Source organism: Martes martes, assembly GCF_963455335.1.
Source record: "Martes martes genome assembly, chromosome: 6".
Lineage (NCBI taxonomy): Eukaryota > Metazoa > Chordata > Mammalia > Carnivora > Mustelidae > Martes > Martes martes.
The window spans coordinates 110,590,623-110,614,944 of record NC_137893.1 but is presented as its reverse complement, the minus strand read 5'-3'; the positions used below and the strand labels follow the sequence as shown (position 1 = coordinate 110,614,944).

At 35.6% G+C, this 24,322-nt stretch overlaps 1 protein-coding gene across 1 annotated transcript in view; it reads right to left on the bottom strand.

Moving 5' to 3' along the window:
* COL19A1 (collagen type XIX alpha 1 chain) overlaps positions 1 to 24,322 on the bottom strand; it is a gene marked incomplete at both ends in the record, with an annotated part of 315,931 nt that overhangs the window by 216,779 nt on the left and 74,830 nt on the right. The window contains 2 exons of the mRNA XM_080806683.1: positions 10,027 to 10,071; positions 12,504 to 12,548. Coding sequence (XP_080662809.1) covers positions 10,027 to 10,071; positions 12,504 to 12,548 — 90 coding nt within the window. The remainder of the gene's footprint in view (positions 1 to 10,026; positions 10,072 to 12,503; positions 12,549 to 24,322) is intronic.

Below are 24,322 nucleotides of genomic sequence, written 5' to 3'. Positions count from 1 at the left end.
ATGAGGTAGATGGGTGGGGAGGGTATGTGCTATGGTGAGCGCTGTGAATTGTGTAAGACTGATGAATCACATACTCATACCCCTGAAGTAAACAATACATTATATGTCAAACCCTCTGCTATATCCCAAATCAGCATGTATATTTAACATAAAACCAGCCAAAATACTAAAGATGGTTATATTTTGGAACTAGGAGAATTGATGTTAAATTCATAAGAAAGACAAAAACTAAAGCAAATGCTCTGCCAATACCTTACCAGATATTGGGCACTAAATAGGTTCCTTTGCATTTAAGTGTCAAACACAATAAAATAGAAATCATTATTATTCCCAGTTCAAGGATGAAGAAATTGAAGTTAGAGTAGGTTATTATCCAAATTTAAATATCTAGTAAGAAGCACCATAGATGGGCAAGATATACAAGAAAATATTTTAAAAGAAGAGTAATGAAACTGTATTTCCAGTGCCAGATGTTAAAATATTAACTAAAATAATTAAAATAATGTGGAAGTAACACAATAATTAACAGAATGCATACCTCTAAAATAATCTTAGTATATATGAACTAGTACATAATAAAGAAAACATCATGAACAACTGTGTAAGGAAATTATTATCAGACATGGTATTGAGGGAAAAGCTGAGTTTCATTCTTCATCTTAACAACAGTTACCCATTTAAATTTTAGGTTACAACGTGTAAAGGCAAAACTAGAAGAAAATATGAGTGTATACGTAACAGATTTCTTGAAAGTTTAGGATTTCAAAACACAGAAGTAATTAAGGAAATCAGGATAGAAAGACCAACCATCAACCAAGAAACTTATAATTTCTGTATCTCAATATACAATAAACATTAAAGGCAATATTTATAACATATGTGACATAGGATTGTTATGTTCAATGTTATGTTATGTTATGTTCAATGTTATGTTATGTTCAATGTGATAGTTAAAGAGATACAATGAATAAAGAGAAAGTTAAAATGAAATAATATTTGATAATTTTTAACATTTAAAAAATGTAATACTTAAAGCTAGTGAGGGTAGAATGAGGATGCAACCACTATTTGTGAATGTGTAAACTAACTTAAAAAAACAAATTTGCAGGGGCATGTGGGTGGCTCAGTTAGTTATGTATCTGACTCATGATTTTGGCTCAGGTCATGATCTCAGGGTCCTGGGATTGAGCCTACATTGGGCTCGGCACTCAGAGGGGAGGTTGCTTGAGATCCTTCCTCTTCCCCTCCCCCCTGCACACATGCTCTCTCTTGCTTATATATGTCTCTCTCACTCTCTCTCCTTCTCTCTATGTACATGTATCGAGAATCTTAGGGGTGCTTGGGTGGTTCAGTTGGTTAAGTGTCCATCTTGAGCTCAGGTCATGATCTCAGTGTCCTGTGACTGAGACCCACGTTGGGCTCCCTGCTCATCAGGCAGTTTACTTCTCCCTCTGCCTCTAACCTCCCCCCTACCCACTACATTCATGGTTTCTTGCACGCATGCTGTCTCTCAAATGAATAAATTAAAAAAAAAATCTTAAAATTTTCCATACTCATCAACCCATAATTCTAATTCCAGAATAATCTAATTCCAGAAAGCTAGTAAAGAAAGAACAAGAGATATGTTTAAAGATGCTTGCCAAAGTATGCTAATTCTGTTATATGTACTAGCTAAAACACACTTAAAAAAATGAAACAAAAATAAATTAAAAGGTTTAAATTTCCAACAACAGAATAGTCAAATAAAATATTTTTTCTCCATATAATGAAGTATTATGCAATCATTGAGAATAATACTTTTAAAAACCATATGCATGAAATATTGCACACTTTAATGGTTATTCTCCTTTTCTTCATATCCCTCTTTTTTTGACATTTCACTTTCTCTATAACCACTACTAAAAAAATGAAGCAACAGAGGGTTAAACATATTCCACATAATCTAGAGTTATTCACTAGCACTGTGAAGAACAAGAAAATGACACACAATCAGCAATGACTAACGTTAAGCCTCTAGCTTGGCTGTGGGATTACCATTACACTTCCCAATTGCCTGCTACCATGGCTAATTGTAAGTTGGCATGGTTACTTCCATACCAATTGGCATTGGCCACAGATAAATTGCTGTGATTTTTTAAATTATAGTTATTATTCTACTCCATCTGTTCTCTTCATTTTTTGAGTCAGCTGTCAAATCAAACACATAAGTCCTTCCTAAAAGTTGTAGAAGTTGTACACGTTACCAGAGTAAATGGAACAATTGCGTAACACGGATACTCAGTGGAATTCTACGAGGTGAACCGAGAGAGAATTAACAGGAAGTAAGGTGACATGTCAACAGTTGTTTTAGTGATGACGGGAAAGTGCTATATTTATAATAACAGTATTTAACATTCTTGCATTAGTTCTAAATACTAGACGTAATTGCCAAGAAGGCTTTACTAGTGACATCCTAAAAATACACTTCAACTCTGACCTGCTTTTTCCAGTTGTTCTGGTCTCAATTTTATTTTAGTTAAAATTAATAAACACTTGAGACTATGTGAAAGTACTAATTTGGTTTAATAATTTGGTTTAATTTGGTTTAATAATTTGACATATTGAATTCCTCTATTCCCATTCCAATTAAGAGTTTTGTTTTTCAATATTTTCCTATTGTGCATAAAACATCCCTACCATTTCAAATATGAGTTTATCTTTTGACACAGTCTCTAAGACCCATTGTGTAAAAATAACTTTAAGATTATTTTGCAGGTCACAGGAGAAGAAGAATGAAGTAAACTTGCTAAACCTATTCAACCTTTTTACTCTGAAGTAGTTTAACTGTTATATTAAAATATAAATTTTTTATCTCATTTGTGTTTAATTTATAACAAAAACGATCCCATTTTTACCCTTCCATGTATCCACACCCCTTACAATATGGCTTTGCAGCTTATGTGATCAAGACGTGGCATCTATTTTCCCGGCCCTTGAGTCTGGGCTGGGTTCAGGAATTGCTTTGGGTAATGACACAACATGGCAGAGGTGATGGCCTGCTAGCTCCGAACTGGGGACTTTAAGAAGCCTTATATGCTTCTGCTTGCTCTCTCCCCGGACCCCTGCTTTTACCTTGAAAACAAGATTGGGATTTTTGTTGGAGGATGAGAGACTATTTGGAATAGATATGTTGTCTATCAGAGCCCAACCTAAAAGGCCACCCTTAGCCAACCTGCCAGCTGAAAAGACATATATAAGCAAACCCAACACCAAAGAATCACTGAGCTAAGCCCAGTCTAAACCACTAAACCACAGAGTCATGAAATAAATAAATGAATGTTGTTTTAAGCCACTAAGTTTTGCGGTGGTTTGTTACACACCAGGAGCTAAATAATATACTCTCTTATCTTTGTTTAATTATTTAGAAGGAAAATTTGGAAGTATTATTAGGCAAATAAAAAGTAGATAAAATAATTATATCAAATCTAATTTTCTCCAAATATCAATATTTTAATTTTTCATATTTTGGCTGTTGAGGACATTTTTATTGAGCACCTTCTAATTAGTAATTACTCATTTCACTCTTACAACAATCTCATGAAGCAGAAATTATCTTTATTTTATGGAAAAGGAGACCATTGTAAAGAAAGCAAGGTACATGTCCAGATTCACACAGCTGGCATGGCAGAGATGGATTGAAACATGGAACACAAGAAATGTGAATCTATTTATTCTATGATGGGTCACCATCAGTTCCACAGTGAAGTGTCAACTCTAAGATCTCTTTGGAGTGGTACTCCAGAAACTAGGAATGTGTGTTTACTGCTGAAAGAACTAGATGCTATTCCCTGAATGTTCTGAAAAACAGTTTATGCATATTATATATACTTACTCACTTGGGCTTTTTCTCATTCTCCAATAAATTTTAAATGGCTAAAATATCACAGCTACCCTTTTGAATTTTCAATTCAAATTCAATATGCAATTACCATAACAACAACTGAAAGAAAATTAACTAATGTAAAGAGAAAATATTTTCCAGTATAAAAGATCTTGGCTTATTTGAAGCCATAATTCTTATTTATTTTAGCAAATGATTACTATTGCTTGCCTGATTGACTATAGGTTTTATGATATCTAATGCTAGAAGTCAGTATTTTAGTTACTTACTGGTAGGCAAAATAATTTATTTGTTGAAGTAATAAAAATTAGTCAACTTCTAACCTTGGTTGTTATGAGTCAAATATGAAGTTTAAATCAATCTATGAGAAATAAATCAATAAAATGCTGCTGAATAAATTGTCCACCATTCTCATTAGCATTTACATATCAGGCCTATATATTATATGTCACAGGTGCTAATACTGAAAACAAATATCAACAAAATAACAGGAAATGAATTCAGTGCCTCTACTCTTTCACCCTCTCTTGACTGGAAACCAAAATGAGTAGATTCAGCTATGAAATAGGTAAGTAAGGATGTATTCTAGTAAGCATTTTCTATTTCTCCTATCATATCTTCAAAAGAATCCACCAAAGGCAAAAGACTGTAGATCATACATAACATCAATACTAAGTCTAAATACATATTTTATTTTCGGGGCATCTGGTTGGATCAGTTGGTTAAGTGTCTGACTCTTGATTTCTGCTCAGGTCATGATCTATTTCAGGGTTTTAAGTTTGAGCCCCACATTGGGCTTCACCCTGGGTGTGAAGGCTGCTTAATATTCTCTCTCCCTCTCCCTCTGCCCCTCCCCGCCATATCTATATATATATATATAGATATACAGATATATATATATATACACATATACATATACCCAATCATTTGTATTTCTTCTATCAGCAATTAACATTGGGTAATTTTCAAAGGCCATAACTCAAATTTTCATTGGCCAGCCTAAATTAAAAATATATATATATATGTATGTATATACATATATACATTTTAAAAAAGCCTAATTTTAAAAAATATATATGTATGTATATACATATACACATACATATATATATATTTTTAGTATACATATATATTTTTTTTATTTTTATTTTTATTTTATTTATTTATTTTTATTTTTATTTATTTATATTTTATATATATATATTTTTTTAATTTAGGCTGGCCAATGAAAATTTGAGTTATGTCCTTTGAAAATTACCTGATATATATATGTATATACATATATATACATATATATATTTTTTTTTAAATTTAGGCTGGCCAATGAAAATTTGAGTTATGTCCTTTGAAAATTACCCTATGTTAATTGCTGATAGAAGAAATACAAATGATTGGATATATGGTTTAATTATAAGTAACCCCAGGCAGTTTTGGAGTAATAAAATACTCTTGTACTCTATCCTACATTATAATAGACATTTCAATGGTTTTATTAATTTGAATATAACATTTTGTACAGAATTCTAAAATGATATCTTGTTAAACAAACCAATGAAGAATAGGGATCAGTCGATGACTTTCCAGTGGATTCTGTCAGGTAAAAATATTTGCAACAGCTATACAACCAGATAAATAAATATTTAAACATAATTTTCCAATTTAAATAACTATTTTATGTCATATGACATTTCAAGACTGAGATAACATTCTGGTAACAACAAGATGATAAAAATCACAAGTCACTGAAAATTTATAGCAACCAGTTTCCTAAAGCTTTAAGAGACGAATTAAAGAAGGAACCATATGCATTTGTTAGTTTTGCAGTTGCATGTATTATTATGGGCTTAACTCAGAGTGGAAGAAAAGATCAGTAATCAAGATGATCAAAGTAGGCAATGGTCATACATTTAAATAAGAGTAAGTTAGAACCTGCTTAACCATGAACACTCTTGGCTATGGAATGTCAAAAGTTGGATACCACCCACATCTCCCTGAGCCAGATGGTTCATGAAGAAAAGAGTATTTGATTGTCCTTTTTTTCTTTTCACTGAACTTAAGAAATCTTCAAGGATAAGATTATTTTAATTCATCAAATGGAAAAGTTCCACACTAGCTAAAACGTCTCAGTCCTTGTAAAGATTTGCTACCTCTGTACCCACGTTAACTTAAATGTCACTCTTGAATGAACAAAATCAACTACATTTTAGCCAGAAAATGTAGAGAAAATGTCAGGAAAAGTGTGCCATGGGCAGCACTTGTCACTGGATGTTTCTTTCTCACAATCAAATCATATTTAACAATAAAGTTGGGGAGAATCAAGTTTAACACCTAAGAAATCAGTTTTTAAACTAAGTTAGTTAGGACTTGAATGACAATGTAAAAGAATTGGGTTAAAAGCCAACCCAACCACATGAAGCAATTACTTAAAGATACTGAATGCTATAATGCTATAATATAAAGCAGATGTTCACATTTACTTTTCTATTTGTTTCCTTTTTAATAACGTAACCAAGCAATACTACTCCTATTTTGACAAAGACCTAAAGTAAAAACCTGGGCTCAGGGTTTAGAAATGAAGTTCACTTTAATGAACCCCTCCCTGCTAAATCTGCTTTGTCTAATATGATTGTCAGAGCTCAGTTCATGCATTCACACATTTGGTCACATACTAAGAGTGTGGCTGTATCATTGCTGCGAAGGCTGACATTATAGGGATAACTATCACCTCAAGGGTGGACTCTCCATTTTGTTCACTAGTCGTAGCCCCTACAACACCCCCAACTATACTGAAGGGCCTAAGGAAAATCCCCAAAAGAAGGGTTGTTTGAGATCACGCCCATAGAAACAGAGAAGCCAGAACACAGACCCTAGCTGCGGTTCTATTCGTCAGAATATGGACCTCATCCCTCCAGCTTCATGAGGAATGCTGTTAGAGTCAAAGGATCCTTGAGTGATGCTCACCTGGCAATGGGGCAGTGGGATGGGATCATTCCTATCCATCTAAATGATAAGCCGACAACAACAACAAAAAATGGTAAACCTGAAAGTAGCTCTTCAGGGAGAGTCCTGCCAGCATAAGTAATTTGAGAAAGAACGAGTCTTTCAAATAATTTTCACTTCAGGACTGATTTGGCTAAATTGTGCTTGCTCAGGTAATACATGAGTTTTTTCTGTCGTAAGTTGCTATAAACTCAGGAATGTGCTTTCAGATGAGGTTCTCTCTACTTGTTCAAGGTTCATGAGTTCTTCTCTGGACTAAGGATACCACATTAGACATGCTGAGGAACTACTTGTTCAGTCTGGCTTAACTTAAACTGGCCGGCAGGATAGTTTTCTGGCCATCAAGAAAAACTGCACATTTCTCTACTTGGTTTATACTGGATTATAGAATACCACAGAGTGGACTCATCACTATGAAGATACCCGAAGACCATCACATAGTGTTTTCTCTTTGACAGTTGATATGTGTTTTCTTGTTCTACTGGAGGCAGTGTGCCTTTGGTAGGTACAACATCTCTGAACAATAACAACTTCCTGAATTCATTTGTTTTGCAACTAGCGAATTGTCTCATTCAAAACGGCCAAATTTAAAGCATAGTAAAGGCCACAATAAGGCAATTAAAGAGGACAGATACGCCTCACTGTAATTATAAACTCAGTCTTCAACAAAGAATTGAGATTCAAATTAAATTGTCTTTTAGGGGGTGGGGGAATGGGCAAAATGGGTGAAGGGGAGTGAGAGGTACAGGCTTCCAGTTATGTAATGAGTAAGTCATGGGGATGAAAGGTACCGCATGGGGTATCAGTGGTATTATGATGGTGTTGTATGGTGACAGATAGTAGTTACACTTGTGGTGATAATGCATAGACTTGTTAACTATGTTGTACACCTGAAACGAATGTTAACATCGTGTGCCAACTCTACTGGCAAGGCTGCTTTTCGGCAACAGGCTTGAGTAATAGAAACTTGAGCAAGGCAAAAGGACCCACAGTGACTACTGAGCTGAATGCAAACAAGCTCATTAAGCCCTAGACCCTAACTGTTCAATGAGCTACTTACAGCCAGGCACAGTTCCTCAGATTACTAAAAAACGGGAAAATTCCACACATCCTCATCTTCCCTTATTCTGCCTCACTACCTCCTTGAGGCAGATGGTCTCCCCTCTGCTGTTCTGCCCACTGCTCCCCTGCGGTGTATTCAATAAATTTTATCTCTTTTGTTCTGCCTTGGGTGAATTCTTTCACTGCCTGCTTTGCCTTGCCCCCATCCAGTTGGGACGCCACAGAGATACTTTAATAAAAAAAAAAATAAAAATAGATAAATAGTCTTTGTTCAGAAAACAAATTAGGCTGTAAGCAGTACAAGAATCTCATGCTTATGTCCCCTAGAAATGAGTGCTCCACAGACTTTCCTTATTTAATCAATCCAGACACAGTTTCTAATCTAGAAACAAAAAGATGGCATTAATTATTTATCTTATGGGAAAATACATGTGGTCATAGATCAGCATATGTAGTGTGTAACACTGAAAAAACTCATATTTGCTATTAGGTAAGTAATCATCAAAACAGACTATATTCTTATTATAAGGGTTACTATGTGAATTTTACATTTGGCTATAAACCATTTGAATTATAATTCTCATTCAAGGTGTTGTCTTTTCTATTTGATGCTTTATTTCTTCTTGTTGTCTCCATCCTTCTCCACAAATATTTTCACCTCATGGTGAAACAGACTATTTGAAAGCAATTGCTAATAAGTGCGAAGAATTAGAAGGGAAATCTTTGAAGCCAAATAAAAGAATGTTTTTCTATACTTCATAGTCTGTGAGAATCTATTACTGAGCAATACCAACTATGTATATAAAATATCAAAATAACCACTAAGGTTTTACTGAAATGGTGACTTTACAGAGAATTTATCTGTTTCCTTGCTTATTCTCATGTACTCCTACAGGTAAAGTCCCATTAATAAAGCAGGAACATGTATAAATAGGGCATTAATTTAAAGGCAATGACTGTCATTCTAGAGCAAAAATATTCAAAAGATCCCTAAAAAGAGAGATCCACTTTTAAAATGTAGTCATCATCTAATGGAATTCTCCTCAATTATATGATTACTATAGGACTATTTTTTTTCTTCCTCACAGTTTTGGGAGGAAAAGTAATTAGCAAGTAGCTTACAACATGTATAATTTGTCATAATTATTATAGCTGCTCATTCTGTCTAAAATACTTATTGAAGAAGCAAATAACTGATCACGGCCCAGAAAACTAAATACAGGCAAGACTGTCTAATTTGAGATCATCTCTCCCCCATCCCTTCTTGTGGCTGTCCAATTACATGACGTTTTATGAAACAAAGGAATGATGCTGTTTTTGTTCTATTCAAAAATAAAACTAGACTTACGAAATGCAGAAAGACTCAAATGATTGTCTGAATGGAAATTTTGGATGACTAGGGCACTTCTATTCTCTGTACTTTCAGTAGAAGGCTATAAATTTTTAAAAACGAAGATTGCTTGAATATTGGGTTTGCTGCTTCCCTCAGCACCAATCTGGATCTGCACCCACAGTTTTCTCTGCCTCTGAGTCTAATAACCTTTTGGAGTTTAAGGTGTTCAATATAACTCAATCTAGGATATTGCACAATCCCTGTGGTTCTTCCTACACCTTGCCCACCATCTCTTTATTTTAACTCTTTCAAACTCTTCTCTTTGCACATCTCTTTTCTGTTTGACCCCATTACAGTTCTTATTTATTTCCTCAGGAAAAATTCCACTGATACACCAGGTATACACGAAAACAAAACATTTATTTAAAGACCTGGACACTTAGTGCATCAGTGATCCTATAGCACACAAACACAATGCTCAGGCAATGTCTGAGTCATTTATATATCAATGGAATGCATTTAGGGAGAAGTATCTAGATAGAACTACCATCCAAACAAGTTCAGAAAGATTTCTGACAATCCTCCATGCATTAAGTCTAACTTAAGTGAAGCAAATATTTTAAGGTTTTTTCCTACAAAATTACTGAATTGCTTCTATGGAAAGCACAAGAGAAGTTAGACATTCCACTTCAAAATATTTTCATGAACCTAATGTATTTTTACAGATGTATGCCTCAAGAGAGATATTTACCTTTTCACCAGCTTCTCCTTTGCGGCCTTCAAAACCTTGCTCTCCCTGTACAAGAGGAATATGATTTATATATAATAATAGGAACACCACTTTTAACACGTACAATTATTACAATAATAATGATAATTTTTCCAATAACAAAACATCAATAATTATAAATAAAAACCATTTCTAATATGTACACTTTAAACCAGTATTAAGTTGGATGAAATTTAAATATTCCTGAATATTAAAGGGTATAAGCCACAGCTTCATTACAGTGCTCTCAATGCAACGTAATCTCCATATACCTGAATTTCTCCATATATGGTTCCTTTCTCATAGATGTTTTGAGAATTGAATGCATCAACATAGTGCCCGGCACCAACTAAGTTAGCCATTATTACTCTTACTTTTTCTTATTTTTATGTATTACTTTATTATTATTATTACTTTAAATTATTACTGTTACTGTTGATTTCACTAGACCCCTTAGAAGCAGCCTTCTCAAGCTGACTTCTGTGGAATACCATTCCAGGGAGAGCTGCGTGATGAATGAGTTCAGGCTTGAACCCCAAGTCCTGGCTCCTGACGCCAGAGCCGTGTATGCTCTTCACCACCCAGATCTCCTGTGTCTCGGTCACAGAAAGGGGATTGGTGGCTGGAGCACTGCTGGCTTTAACCGCTATCATTATTCCAAAAGGTCTAAGTCTGTTCTTCAGCTAAAACCCTCTCCAGTCTGACAAGTTTGTTTTCCCACTGAATTCTGCACAGATATTTATAATACTGATATTTGATTCATACATTCAAACAAATATGCACTGAATGCCAAATACAGGTCAGGCACTGAAGACAAGAGAGCCAGCAAATGGCTGCTGGAGGTGGGTCATCCTCACCCCTCCATGCACAAGATGCACTCAGCAAACATCTCCAGAGTGCACGGAGACAATGGATGAAGGGTTTCTTATTTACGTTTTTTTCTGTAATACTGCAACAAGGTGACACTTGGTACAATTAAAATTCATGTGTTAGAAAGGGAATGCCAGCTTTTTACTATAAATACAGTCTCTCTGTATATATTATAAATGATATATATTATAAATAATATATATGTGTATGTGTATATGTACATGCACATAGACACACATGATCGAATTATTATTTCTGCTTCATCTGCCCTTAAAAAAGGTACTGGGAAAGACAATAGGTTAGTATTTGGGTCTCTTTGCCGCTGGATGCGTGGTCTAGCTCTATTCTCCCATTTTCCCTAAAATCTGGACCGTGGCTTGATCTGTTAATCCAAGCCGACATCAAGCTGCTAAACGCCTCCAGTACATCAGCCACAATGTCAGCATGATGCAGCCACCACAAACAGCTGCTGGAAAGTCCAAAACTATTTCCCAGCAGATAAATCTGCACATCCCTTGGCTTGCAGCTCCGCTCACAGATGCAGCACATGCTGGAGCCACGGGTTTTGTCTGGAGCTGCTGTGAAGAAACTCAGAAGCTTGCCATTTCATCACTGCCGGCGCAGACTTATTTTCTTATCAAGCCAAGGAACGGGAGATTTTTCAAAAACTATAACTATAAATGAATGCACATGTTTTTTAACGGTAATTTTTAGCCACAGAGAAAAAAAACCTAGATGTAATAGTAACTTCTGCCTTCTTGTTGCTAAGACTTGTAAAACTTCCAGAGCATAGGGATGATATGGTTGGCCTGGGTGGGCATCTACTATTGCATCAAGAATGCTCTCCCCTGTGGTGGGATTATCTGGGTTGTATTATGACAGCTGGCCCCACCTGAAGTGGCTCCCCAAACCCTCCAGGAAACTGGAATAGATCAGACTCTGTCCTTCCAGCAAGGCTGGTCAGACTCCTGCCAAGGAGAAGAAAGCAGCCCCGGGACAATAAAAGGGGACAAGTCAAGTTCACCTTGGTAAAAAGAAAGATATTCGGCACAGAAAGAAGTAGCCTAGTCAATGCAAACATTTTTACTTATTACAAATTTGTTATTCTGACAAAGATTTTTTTTGAAGAGATTAGTTGTAACATCTTCGTAATATTTAATGTTTTATGTCACTGTAACTATTATGTTTAGTCGAGCTGGGATATACAAAAAGGAAGATACATAAGAAAGAAACCAATATAGTCAAAGGCAGTAAACACTGTTGTTCCACTCTTCATTTTAGACTCTCATAACAGTGAAAATACGTTCAGAGTAGCTCTGGACACTAGCATGGCCCCCAGAAAGCACCACCATTCACCACCGTTGACTTCTCCGGAGAAGCGTGCTGTTAAAGCTCTCTAATAGAATTCTCTTCTATCATGGTTCCTTGGAGAAGGCTCTTTGGAAAGACTAGTTAGTGGCTTTCTAAGAGCCTTCCACGGAATTCAGTTTCATCAAATTAATTTTCTGAATCTTCACTGTATTATGTGCAAATTCAATTTTTTAAGATGTTAAATTCTTAACTTATATGAAACATTCAAAACTCTTTACCTTTTGACCAGGTAAGCCTGGAGCTCCATGTAAACCATTTTCACCCTAAGAGAAGAACAGAGAATAAGTTTTATTAGCCATAGAAAACAAATGGAATAAATAAATTTTTGCAGTCAGGTGCCTGGGTGGCTCAGTTTGTTAAGCATCTTCATCTCAGGTCATAATCCTGGGCTCCTAGGATTGAGTGCCACATTGGACTCCGTGCTCAGTGGGAAGTCCCTCTCCTTCTACCCCTCAACCAGCTTGTGCTCTCTCCCTCTCCTTCTCTTTCTCTTTCATACTCTCTCAATTAAACAAATATAATCTTAAAAAAAGAAATGCTTACAGTCTTTAAGAACTAGTTCTAGTGTTGTGGGGAAAGATAGCTTAATACTGAATGCCTAGCACATTCAGGGGCTTTCTATCTATCCTTCCTTATCTTACAGCTGTAGGATTGGTACTTCAGTTTTATAAAATAAGAAAACAGAGTCTATGGGGTGCCTGGTGGCTCCATGGGTTAAGTGTCTGACTCTTGGTTTCAGCTCAGGTTGTAATCTCATGGATCATGAGATCCAGCCCTGCAGTGTGCTCCAAGGGGAGTCTGCTTGAAGATTCTTTTCATCTGTCAAAACCTCCCCCTGCCCCCCCAATTTATGTGTGCTCTCTCTCTCTTTCAAATAAATAAATTGAAGAGAGGAAGGAAGGGAGGGAAGAAAGCAGGGAGGGAAGGGAAGGAAAGAAAACAGAGTCTCCGAGTCATGTTCAGGGTCACCCATCTCGTGGCACAACCTAAGATTTGAATTGAGGTCTCTCTAACTCCACGGTCCATGTTTTCCCACATGCTATTTAGAATCCCTTATTTCATTTTCTCTTTCAAATCTCTGGACATGATAGTAAAGTCTGGCTTAGGCTTTCTATGGGCTGGCACTGTTCTCACAACACACCTATTGAGTAGATACTGTTATAATCATCTTACAAGAGATGATTAGACAGTCAGTAGGAGATAGAAATGGAATTTGAACACATACACTTCAGATCTGTGCACACAACCACCTCCCTCCACTATCTCATGGAAAATATTTATTTCTGGCTCATAAGTGACCACATCTAACAACTGAATATGTTTATATATCTATTAAAGATATATATCATATCTATTATAGTGATAGACATACAGATATTATGTTAACATGCTCATATATATATATCTGCTCATATCTGTTGATTGCCTTTAAACTGAAGACATACCCCATGCCATTTTACTTGAAACAACTGCTTACAAGAATTTTTAGTTCTTTCCATTCATCTGGTTCCTGTCTTGGGTAAAAAGGTTTTCAGCAGATGCTTATCAGTTTCCATTACTGGAATTCATGGGTCATTTCTTTGACAAGCCTGCTTTGTAAACATCACACCAGCTAGAATTAGATATTCCTGGGAGGATGTGTGTATTCTCAATGGATCCTTAAGAATTTTGCTGCTTATTGGAACTGACTTTGGCTCCTGAGTTTCCAGGTTTAAACAGCTCAAAATAAACAATCAAAAACATTGATCTGTTTTATTTCTAGAAAACATAAGTAATTTTTAAGACAATAAATTTTAAGCATTACCTAGAATGAAGTTAGATACCAATTCTTAGAATTTTTAAGTAAAATTCAAATATATGAAGAAAAAAATCACATCTTCAAACTTTAAAATAGCAATAATACATTGTGTCTAAATCAAAAGAGATCATTATTATTTCATTAATTAATACATTTTGGAAAGGTTTAGTCATTTTTAACAGTTATACCATAGTATACAGACACACATATTATTTTAAAGACTAAGGCTGTCCTCAGATTAAATTATCTAAGTTTTTCCGCAGTATAACTGCTATCATCATAGAATATAATAAACACTAAAGGGAAAATTTTGTTGCTAAGTGGAATTAAGTGTTGAAGTGTCAATAAAGTATAATACACTTATCTATGTAATAAATATATTTCTATTATTTAAAAAGCTGTTACAGTTCTAGATCTCAGGCATTACACAAATACATGAGAAACTTCCTGTGTCACTTAATAAAGTGATAGTAAAAGCACATTAAGTATTTGATGCCCGGGAACATTCTGTGGAAATTGAGCTTCTGTTACTCATCACAGAAGTATGTCCACTTGTCCATAAGGAGCAGAATTATTTTCATCAGTTGGTCTAATATAATGTTTTATATCATATTACAAGTTACACAAGATAACAAGATTCGGCATGTAATCCAGTAAAGTACACTGATACAGTATACACTGCCAAAAATACTTTTGGGGGAAAAAAGTAGTGATGGTATCTCTTCCTCTTTTTCTTTGCTGACAGCCCATTCCTGTGTACTTTGTGCTCCGGACCTCAAGCCCCCCTTCTGGCGTGTGTCAGGTTAGGGTTATACCCAGAAACACCACTAACTGGGAACCCAAAATCTCTAAAGCTGTGATATTAACCCTGTTTTTCTCTCTTTAATGGATACAGGTTCATGATTATTGCAATTAAAATGTTATATTTTCCTATGGCCAGTGTTCATTGGTCTCCATTCTTTCCTGACGAGGAACTGGTTTTGTAAACATAATCCTAAACACCCAGATCACCCAATGGACACCACTGATTACTCTCACAGGAAAAGGAAAAAGTAAGCTTCCCCCACCCGCAAGTGGAAGATTTTGAGATTCTGAGTGGACACTACTGAAGGTGAAAGTTGGCAACACTGGTGTTCAGAACCCTTTTTATTTTTTTCTCACTGATTTTCTTGAAGTGATCAGAAATGTTCTGCTTAGCAACTTTTAATAATCTTAAACCTTTGTCATTTTTCTAGTTCCTAAGGGATTAATCGGCCTATTTGTTTTGTCCCTATCTCAAAAAAAAAAAAAAAAAAAAAGAAAGAAATCTGTTAAGTAGCATAAAAACTAAAGACAAAAATAGCTGTAAAGAGTGAACTTTTGTTTAAAAGATTCATGGATAATGACACTTCCGTCAGGACTTTCTCTAAAACCTAATGCAGCTTAAGGTCAAATGGAATTCTACCTAGCAAATAAATGGCCTATCTAAAATTACCGGATGGGCAAACATGAACCGCTGTTTCTGAAGTCTCACTGTTCCTCCTTCCTCCCAGTCCCAGCACAAGAAAGAAGTAAGAAGCTTGTCCTCTGGCTTCTGATCAGTATTTTAGCCCATTATTGAAGAAAATGACAATCAATGTTTCCCACAGCTACGATAACATTCCAAACTTGTTTCTGAGGTACATTTCTGTTACAGGTTTTTCCATCAAAGGACCTGTGTCCTTTTCCTGTTACAAATCCAAGCTACAGAAGGACAAGTGAATGAGTATGTGTTATACAAGCGAAGCCAAAACCAACGCTGCTGCTGATAGTGCTGTTGCCATGTTATTACTGTAATGCCTAGCCCATCTCCAACTTCACAGAGCAATCGAAAGCAGCCTTTCCAGAATTCAAAGTAACCTCTTTGAGAAGGTTTTGGAAAAAAACTGAGGTGTGATTTAGGGCCAGCTGGTGGCTTTCTGAAAACCTGATCAAAGGATTTCATTTTACCCCCTTTTTATCACTGCACATTTCCCTGAAGGAAGCACAGCTAGGCATAAAAGATAAATTATTAGTTTTCCTGATTCCTTTGACATTGGAATCTATGTCTTTTCTTATTATGCAGGAAATACATGTTGTCTGAAGGACACTTGATAAGAAATCACATTCCCCAGGGCTATGTTTCCAAACCTAGTCCCAATGAGACTCAGCAAAGAAAAGCAGATTAAACAGGTAAATGAAAATTTGCTAATAACTGCACCTAAGCCCAGAAAATAGAAAGTTATATACTATGTTGTGGTGATTTTTTTGGTTTAAAAAATTAGGCATTTACCCTCTGATTAAAAAGGCTGAAATCCTACTATATAACACTGCTTCCGTATTTAAAAATTTAATTCGGCCTATCATTTCATTTTATAGCCTGTTTTCCAGGAACTTAATCTCCTGTATGAGGAGAGTGTACAATTGGAAATATATCAGTGTTTTCCCACTTATTAACTCATATTTATTAAGAGAAGATTTACTTAAGCTGAACGTCAAGTGAAATAGCTGGAAAAAACATCTGAAATGGAATGCCAGAGTTCCAGCATGATAACCAATAGAAGAGGCAGCTGAAAGTAAATCTGATTTTGATTTTGTGTATTGCTAACTTGACCTCTACATTTCTGACTACAGGTCTGCTTTACTCAGGACGCAATCTTCCGAAATGGAATTTTTACGGTTCTTAAATTGTTGCCACTCAACTAAATATATCAGGCAATAAAATAGATACCTCCCAATTTTTTTCAGACATTTCATCCAATCTAAGTTCTTTTGTTTCAGGGAGGAGTATTTTTCCTTCCTATTTTCTTGGACTTCATTGCGAGGAATAAATTGTCAAGTTAAAAAGTATATACTGCATAGGTTTAAAACTTCAGACTTTTCAAATTCTTTGTATTTGTTGGATCTTTGATGCAGCAAACACGTGGGTATACATTATCATATTAATGTTCAGGATAAGGCAAATTTATAATATTCTTTTTTTAAAAAAAGATTTTATTTATTTATTTATTTGACACAGAGAGACACAGCGAGAGAGGGAACATAAGCAGGGGGAGCAGGAGAGGGAGAAGCAGACTCCCTGCTAAGCAGGGAGCCCAAAGTGGGGCTCGATTCCAGAACCCTGGGATCATGACCTGAGCTGAAGGCAGATGCTTAATGACTGAGCCACCTAGGCACCCCAATTTATAATAGTCTTAACCATAAGATGAATGAGCTTGTTACTTGTTATTATTTATTCTTATTGGTCATTTCAAAGAAGGGAAAACTAGCCCACCAAAGGTAATATATGGTGGATACATGTCTTAATCATAATAATATAAATATGGTGAGATAGCCATAGCTGAATCCAACATCTACTGTCTCAAAAACTACCAACCTGAGTGTACGTGTGTGTGGGTACACAAGTATATGAAAGTGCACATACCTAGAAAACAAGCAGGATGGGTAGTCTTAAATACAGGCACAAGAACAAATTCATATACTTATATCCACCATCTCCATTAAAGAATCTGTTGCGGTACTGATGCTACTGAAAGCTTCTTAAAGTCAGGCATTTTTGCTGTTTAATTTGTATATTGGAGAGCAGAACAAAACAATTCTATATGCGGGTACTGCAACAATGCTTTCTGAACTCAAATTAACCTTCCCCAATTTTCTGCCCATTAGTCTTATTTTACAAAAGAAAAATATCTTATGGTGATATCCCTCTGTGTTAATATCAAGCCTATTCAGCAAATTAATAATTTTTCAATGATAGTGTGGAGTCCCTTAATATGTTAGTCACTGTTTTCTGGGCACACACTGGTCACACAATATATCTTTTAAAATGTGGCACTCAGAATTGAGTGCATCACTCCAGAAATGGTCTCACCACACAGAATAGAGAACAGAAATGTCATACACACACACACACACACACACACACAGACACACACACACAAACACCGTCCAGTACTCCTACTAATACAACTTGATTTTTTAAAGCTAAATTGCTTATGTATACGTTGAGCTTGCAGTCAACTATAACCATTAAGTTTTCCTCTCAAGGGACTACATCTTACAATTCTTTTACAAAATAATTGAATGAAAATTATACTGAGTTATTCAAATTAAAAAACAAGAAAAGAATTTTGAAATTATTTGGACAGGTAAACAATTCTTTCCATATAAAACAAAGTTAGGAAACTGAGCCTTGGTCAGTGTTGTAGAGCCCATTAAAAACCTGCGCTCCTCTGTACTTATGAGGATTTTTTTTTTTAAGTGGACTTGTCAAGAACAAGTGTTTTGGCTTTTCACTATATTGTGAGACTAGCTGTAAGATAGTCTTTAAGTAAACTCAAAGCTTCATTAAAGTATTAGGGAAACAGAAGACATTTAATGTGAATCATCTCCCGAAATTTCCGAAGTATAGTAACTGACATCTGAATCAAGTATTTTAACAAGTGAAAGATGATGTAAGATATAAAGAGAAGGACAGTGTCATCAGTAAGCTCCTAATTGAGGACAGTGAGATACCAGTAAGTGCAAACTACTTCCTGTCCAAAGTATTCCTCGTGATGAGTAATTTGTAGTTTTACTCCATATCAATTACTTCTACTGGAGCTTAAATGCACTCAAGTCATTGGTTATTTATCTTTAGCCCTGAGGTAAATGGTTGTGAAGATATGGAGAAAGAACATGCCTGAGTAACACTGTAAGAAAGTCAGGAGATGTTTTTCCAAACCCTATTTGGAAAGAGAGGGAGCACGATAACCTGAAGATTTATGCTTGAGAGAGAAAAAAGAGCACTGTTTCTCCAAGGGAAAATGGGAAGCAAATTCTGGAGCTGCACACACTTCTCTCTGTGAGATTTCACTCTAGGAAGCAGGATCTGTAAGCTTTGCCAGGCAGATAAGAGATTCTCCCGCCCTCCTATTTCCCTGAAGCATGCTTTTGCAGAAAGTACAGAAGACTGGCACTGATGCACCACTGCCTTTTCAATTCCTCGCAGCACGGTTCTAAACAATCATCTTCAACTTCTTTTCTCTATTGGCCTGGGGCTAAGTCCACTTGAGTTCTGAATAACTCAACAAACATTTATCCAGAATCAATCGGGTGCCCTATGCTGGGTTAGGTTTGGGGATTTCAGGAACAAGACCTTGTTCTCCTGGAGCTCACAGTGGAGACAAAGACACAAACTATGTTGGTAATGTAAATAAAGTACTACATGAGCAGAGAGAAGGGGCTATTAACCCATCCGGTGCCAAGGAAACTTTACGAAAAAGATGAACATTTTCTTGAGCTTTGAATGTAGTAATCTCTGAAAAATGCAGTGATGGTGAGAGGGAAGAAAGGTACCAATCATGTATGATCATGCTCTCATATCTTCTATTCAGTACCTAACAGGTTCATTCAGTACCCTACACTGGCTATGTCTGTCTCTCACTTGGATAGCTAAAAATCTCTTTTAGACAAAGCTGCTTTTAGAAAACTCTAATATCTGAAATTGTAGATGTCCTTATCAAAGGCCAAGTATACCTTTAAATTCACCGTGGAGCATCTCAGCAGTCTACACCAAGAATAAAATAATTAGCCACTAAACTATGCAGAGAAGCAGAGAGTATGTGATCTTTTTTATGGCAATATTTTAATATTTATGTGCTAGATTCTCACAGTGCGTTAAACCAAATAGGAACATTAGCAGACTAAGTTCTTGAAATCTGGCTAACTGTTTAGCAAATAAAAGTCAAGTGCCTGGGTGCCAGATCTACTGCTTGTGTCGAGCCTGTCATCCATCTGTTGTGTTCTCTGCCAACTGCTCTACTTGGGGTGTGTGTGGAAGGCATTAGAAGGGAATAAGAAACCATTAAGAAATAAAATCAACTGCAGAGTGAGCAAGTTTCTTTTTCTTTTTCCTGTCCTTCTGTTACCTCTGTCCTTCTCACGTTTCTGCTAATTTTACTGTTACATTGTATTAAAATAATGCTCATAAATGAGACAATTAAATGAGACTTAAACTCCATGTAAAGGCAGTAATTTTTTCACTGGTAATTCAAGTATCACTCTTGGAAGTTTAGTAAGTGAAGCCAACAGTAGGTTGACAAAACTGTTTTCTTTGTGGTCATTTTTCCTATGAATATTGGTTATGATAAAAAGTTCAATCCTATGTCCAGATTTAACCATCTTTTTTCACTGCAGAATTTTCTGAAACACAGGAGTTTATAGGTGATTCTCTGTTTAAGAAGTATTTTCTCTGACATGAAGCTCATGTTTGTTTTGTAAATCCTAACAAGTTCATAGGAAGGATATAGACCATTGTTAGAAAAAAGGTGAGCTGCCCTTTCTTTTATTCTTCTCATTTAGTGTTTTAATTCCTACAATAAATTGTCACATATGAATAGGTATTTTAACTTTTTTTTAAACTTGGGAAGACCTCTGAAATTAATACTAATTCCGAATCTCAATGGAAAATGAGGTGAAACTGGATAATATAGATGGAAAGCCAAATGACTTAAAACAAAATTCTCTGTCTTTTTCAATAAACGCCTATAAGTTTCTGAGTCTCTGAGGCATTACTGCTACATCTGGACCAGAGCTGTCTCAGAGTTCATTATAATTCACAACAGCTACTGGCCTTGTCTGCACTTTCAGCAACTGTAACAGCATCTGCCTTTATTTCCTGAAGCAGCAGTCTTCTCGTAAAATGTCTTTTTAAGGGGAAAATCGAGATTCAGAGATCACAGTCATTTCATTTTCCAACTGAAAAGAAATACAAAGACGGTCAGGGAACAATGGATGTGCCCAGTTCAGTCTCGCTGCAGAGACTGGGGACTTCAGAGCATATGGTGAAAAGGCTGTCACACAAAGCGCCTCGGCGTGAGCATAGTTAGCCTGGCTGATTTTCAGTCAGGCAACTTGGCAGCTTGCTCATCACGTTATCAGATATACTTCTTAAGTGCCTTAATGCATATGGCTTTTTACCTCTAGAAGTTCACATTTTTTAAAAAATAAACTCATGGTGCTAAGTTAAACACTTTTGTTTTTGACCAAATGAATATACAATAAATGTGTGTAAGTGTATATATATCATATATATAAATAACCAAAAAAAGTTATATATACACTTATATTACATATATAATAAGCATACTTATATTATATATACTTTACATATAATTGTACATTTAAATATTGCAAGCATATTCCATAGAGAACATGAAGAGAATTTTCTAGGTTAGGTGCTGAGGTAAGGTAATCTGGAGAGTGTGGCCATGACTGGTCTGCTGGGAGGTGAGCAGATAAGGATCTCCAGACAGTCCAGGCATGGGAATTTTAAAAGTTTATTTCAAATATACTTTTGAATTTGGAAGCCAAACAATCCCGTTTTCATAATACTTATTTTGGAAGATAAAGCTAAACAAAATACTTCCACTTGGTGAAAAAAACATCTGAGTAAGATTTTTAATTGGAGGACACAATTTTCTGAGGGTGGGAGAGTCAGAATCGCTACAGTTGGGTAGACTTTAAAAGAGGGTCCACGGATTTAAAGAGAAGAAACACAGCCTTCCCCCCACCCACCCCGTCCCGCAGCAGAATTTAGGAAACCCTCTGTACAGTTCCCTTTCTAGGCCGTAGGCAAATGAATTTAAGATCTAATAATAAACTGTCTGTGCAAAGGGAATCTGGATACTTGAGGAAATATATCCAGAGGAAGTTGAAGGTACAAGAGCTATGAACTCATATGGGTAAGATTCGAATCCTGCCTCCACCGTCTGTTAGCTATGATACTTTGGGGAAGTTTTTATTCTATCTTAGTTTCTTAATTTGTGAAATACTAATGATAATAAATCTTATCTCAGAGATACTGTGAGAAATAAATAAAATAATGTAAAGAAGTCTTTTGACAGTGTTTAACACATAATAATGATTGAGTATATTGTTGCTATTAATACTGTAAGAGTTTACACTCATATATATTTTAGTTAAATAGAAAATTAATTGCTTTGCTAACATGCACACATTACTTTGTTTTTAGAGGTCAAAATTATCTAAGATATGTGACCTTTAACATTTTCCACTAAATATATTTTGAATAAATAATATAAATCCCCTCAAACGAGTTCTAATTTAGTTTCATAGTAAGCCCGAGTTTAGAATAATTGAATAATCAAACTGTTTTCTTTAAAAATTGTATCTATTTACCAAGTACAATAGCCGCACCCTTATCTATGCCCCAACCTTCCAAGACTGAAAACCACAGAGTGTACCAAACCCTATATATACTGTTTTTTACTATACATACATATCTATGACAAAGCTTAATTTATAAGCTAGGCACAGTGAGAGAGAATAATAACTAATAATAAAATAGAACAATTATAACAATGCCTCTAACAAAAGTTATGTGAATAGGCTCCCTCTGTCTCAAAATATCTCACTGTATGGTATTCACCCTTCTTCTTGTGATGACGTGAGATGATAAAATGCCTACAGGATGAGATAAAGTGAGCTGAAGACGTAGGCACTGTAATGTAGCATTAGGATACTATTGAACTTCTGACCATATGTCAGAAGCAGGACCATCTGCTTCTAGATTGTAGTAGACCGCTGATAAGCAGATACTACTGTATTTAGAGATCAGGCACTGAGCTGCCACTTTTATGAATAATCTCATTTAATCCTTAACACAAAAATAGAAGGAGATACAATATAATGCCTATTTTAAAAAAGAAAAAAAACTTGGAAGAAAAAGAGATGTACCCTAAAATTATAGACTGAGGATTTGAGCTGGGATTCAAATATAGGCAATCAAATTCTGGGTAGTTAATATCTGAATATTAGTATCTGAATAGTTAATATCTGAATGGTACAATAATGATTGCTATCATTTACTGCATACCTATTCTGTGAGAAACAGAATTTTTTGGTGAATATTTTCTTAGTAAAATAAACATTTTAGGGATGAACTGTAGGTAATTAAACAGACAGAAAATTGCTTTTAGCATAAATTGGGCTCCATATTTATTGAACTTTTCCTATCACATCATTAGGATTAAGATGACTAGGAAATAATTATCCCTGTTTTTAAAAAATATCCCCACTTCCCAAAAAACATATCTGATACATGACATATATAAGTGAAACAGAGAATGAGGTAATTTTTTGTTTGAAATAGTCAAGTAACGAACACAAGCATGCTTTGAGTGTGATGTTTGAAGGTAACACAGTGAGCAGGATTTGCCCCCAGGGTCTAAATCTTCACCCCATTTTCCCACCGCATACCATGAGGATATTGTGAGCACATGTGTGCCTGTGTGTGTGCATGCATGTGTGCATATGTGCAAGCAAGCACATGTGTGTGTGATCTTATGCATTAAGTGATCCAGTTCTCATGGAAATTAGACCATTCGATTTACTTATCTTGATTGCCAGTGGTTTCTGTCCAATCAAGCTTACCAGAAGTCACCAGTGTCTAATAACTTACAACACCTGCTACACTGGCTATATAAGATAGCTTTTCTGACATGAACTCAGAACAGAAAACTTACCAAGTTTCTTAGGCAAAACCCTAGCTGTGCGGAAGATATGTAAAGGGGACATTCATCGGCTGTCGTGCGTTGGCAGCAGAGCTGCACATATAAGGTTAGAATGCCTAGTGAGTCCGTATAAGGTGATGAGTATTAGAATCACATAAGAACATAATTAGATGCTCTAGTTCTTCATTCTTCATGACTTCACATATCCCATAAATTGACTTCATAATATAGTGTTGTTCAGTGTCCTATTTTTCTCCTGGGCCTCAGAAGAAACTAAAACTTTGTTCAGGGCCTTGACTTAAAAAATTTACTGCTATCACCTAGCCAAACTTCAACGTGTAGGTTTATCCTAGAATAATAGGATTAATATGCAAATCACTTAATTTATTATGGTATCGCACTGGATAGAAGTATGAAGTATAGCTAATATACAAACTCTATGCTGCTCGGAATATGCTTCACTCCATTAACATAAATCAGCTTTCTAGTTTAAATATTAAACCTTAAAAAAATTAAGAAATCTTCACTCTGAGAATATTACACCGGAGCTATATGTTCGAGGTGCTTTGCATATGTTCTTGTTCCAAGTGAGACAATCCATCTTTTTAAATTTTAGCTTTTAACAGAATCCTTAAGCATTTCTAATTTCAAGAAAAAGAACCCCAAGGAATTACGAAGAAGAATCAAAGTTAAGCCTGGGGATGCTGTCTGAGCATTCTGGGAGATG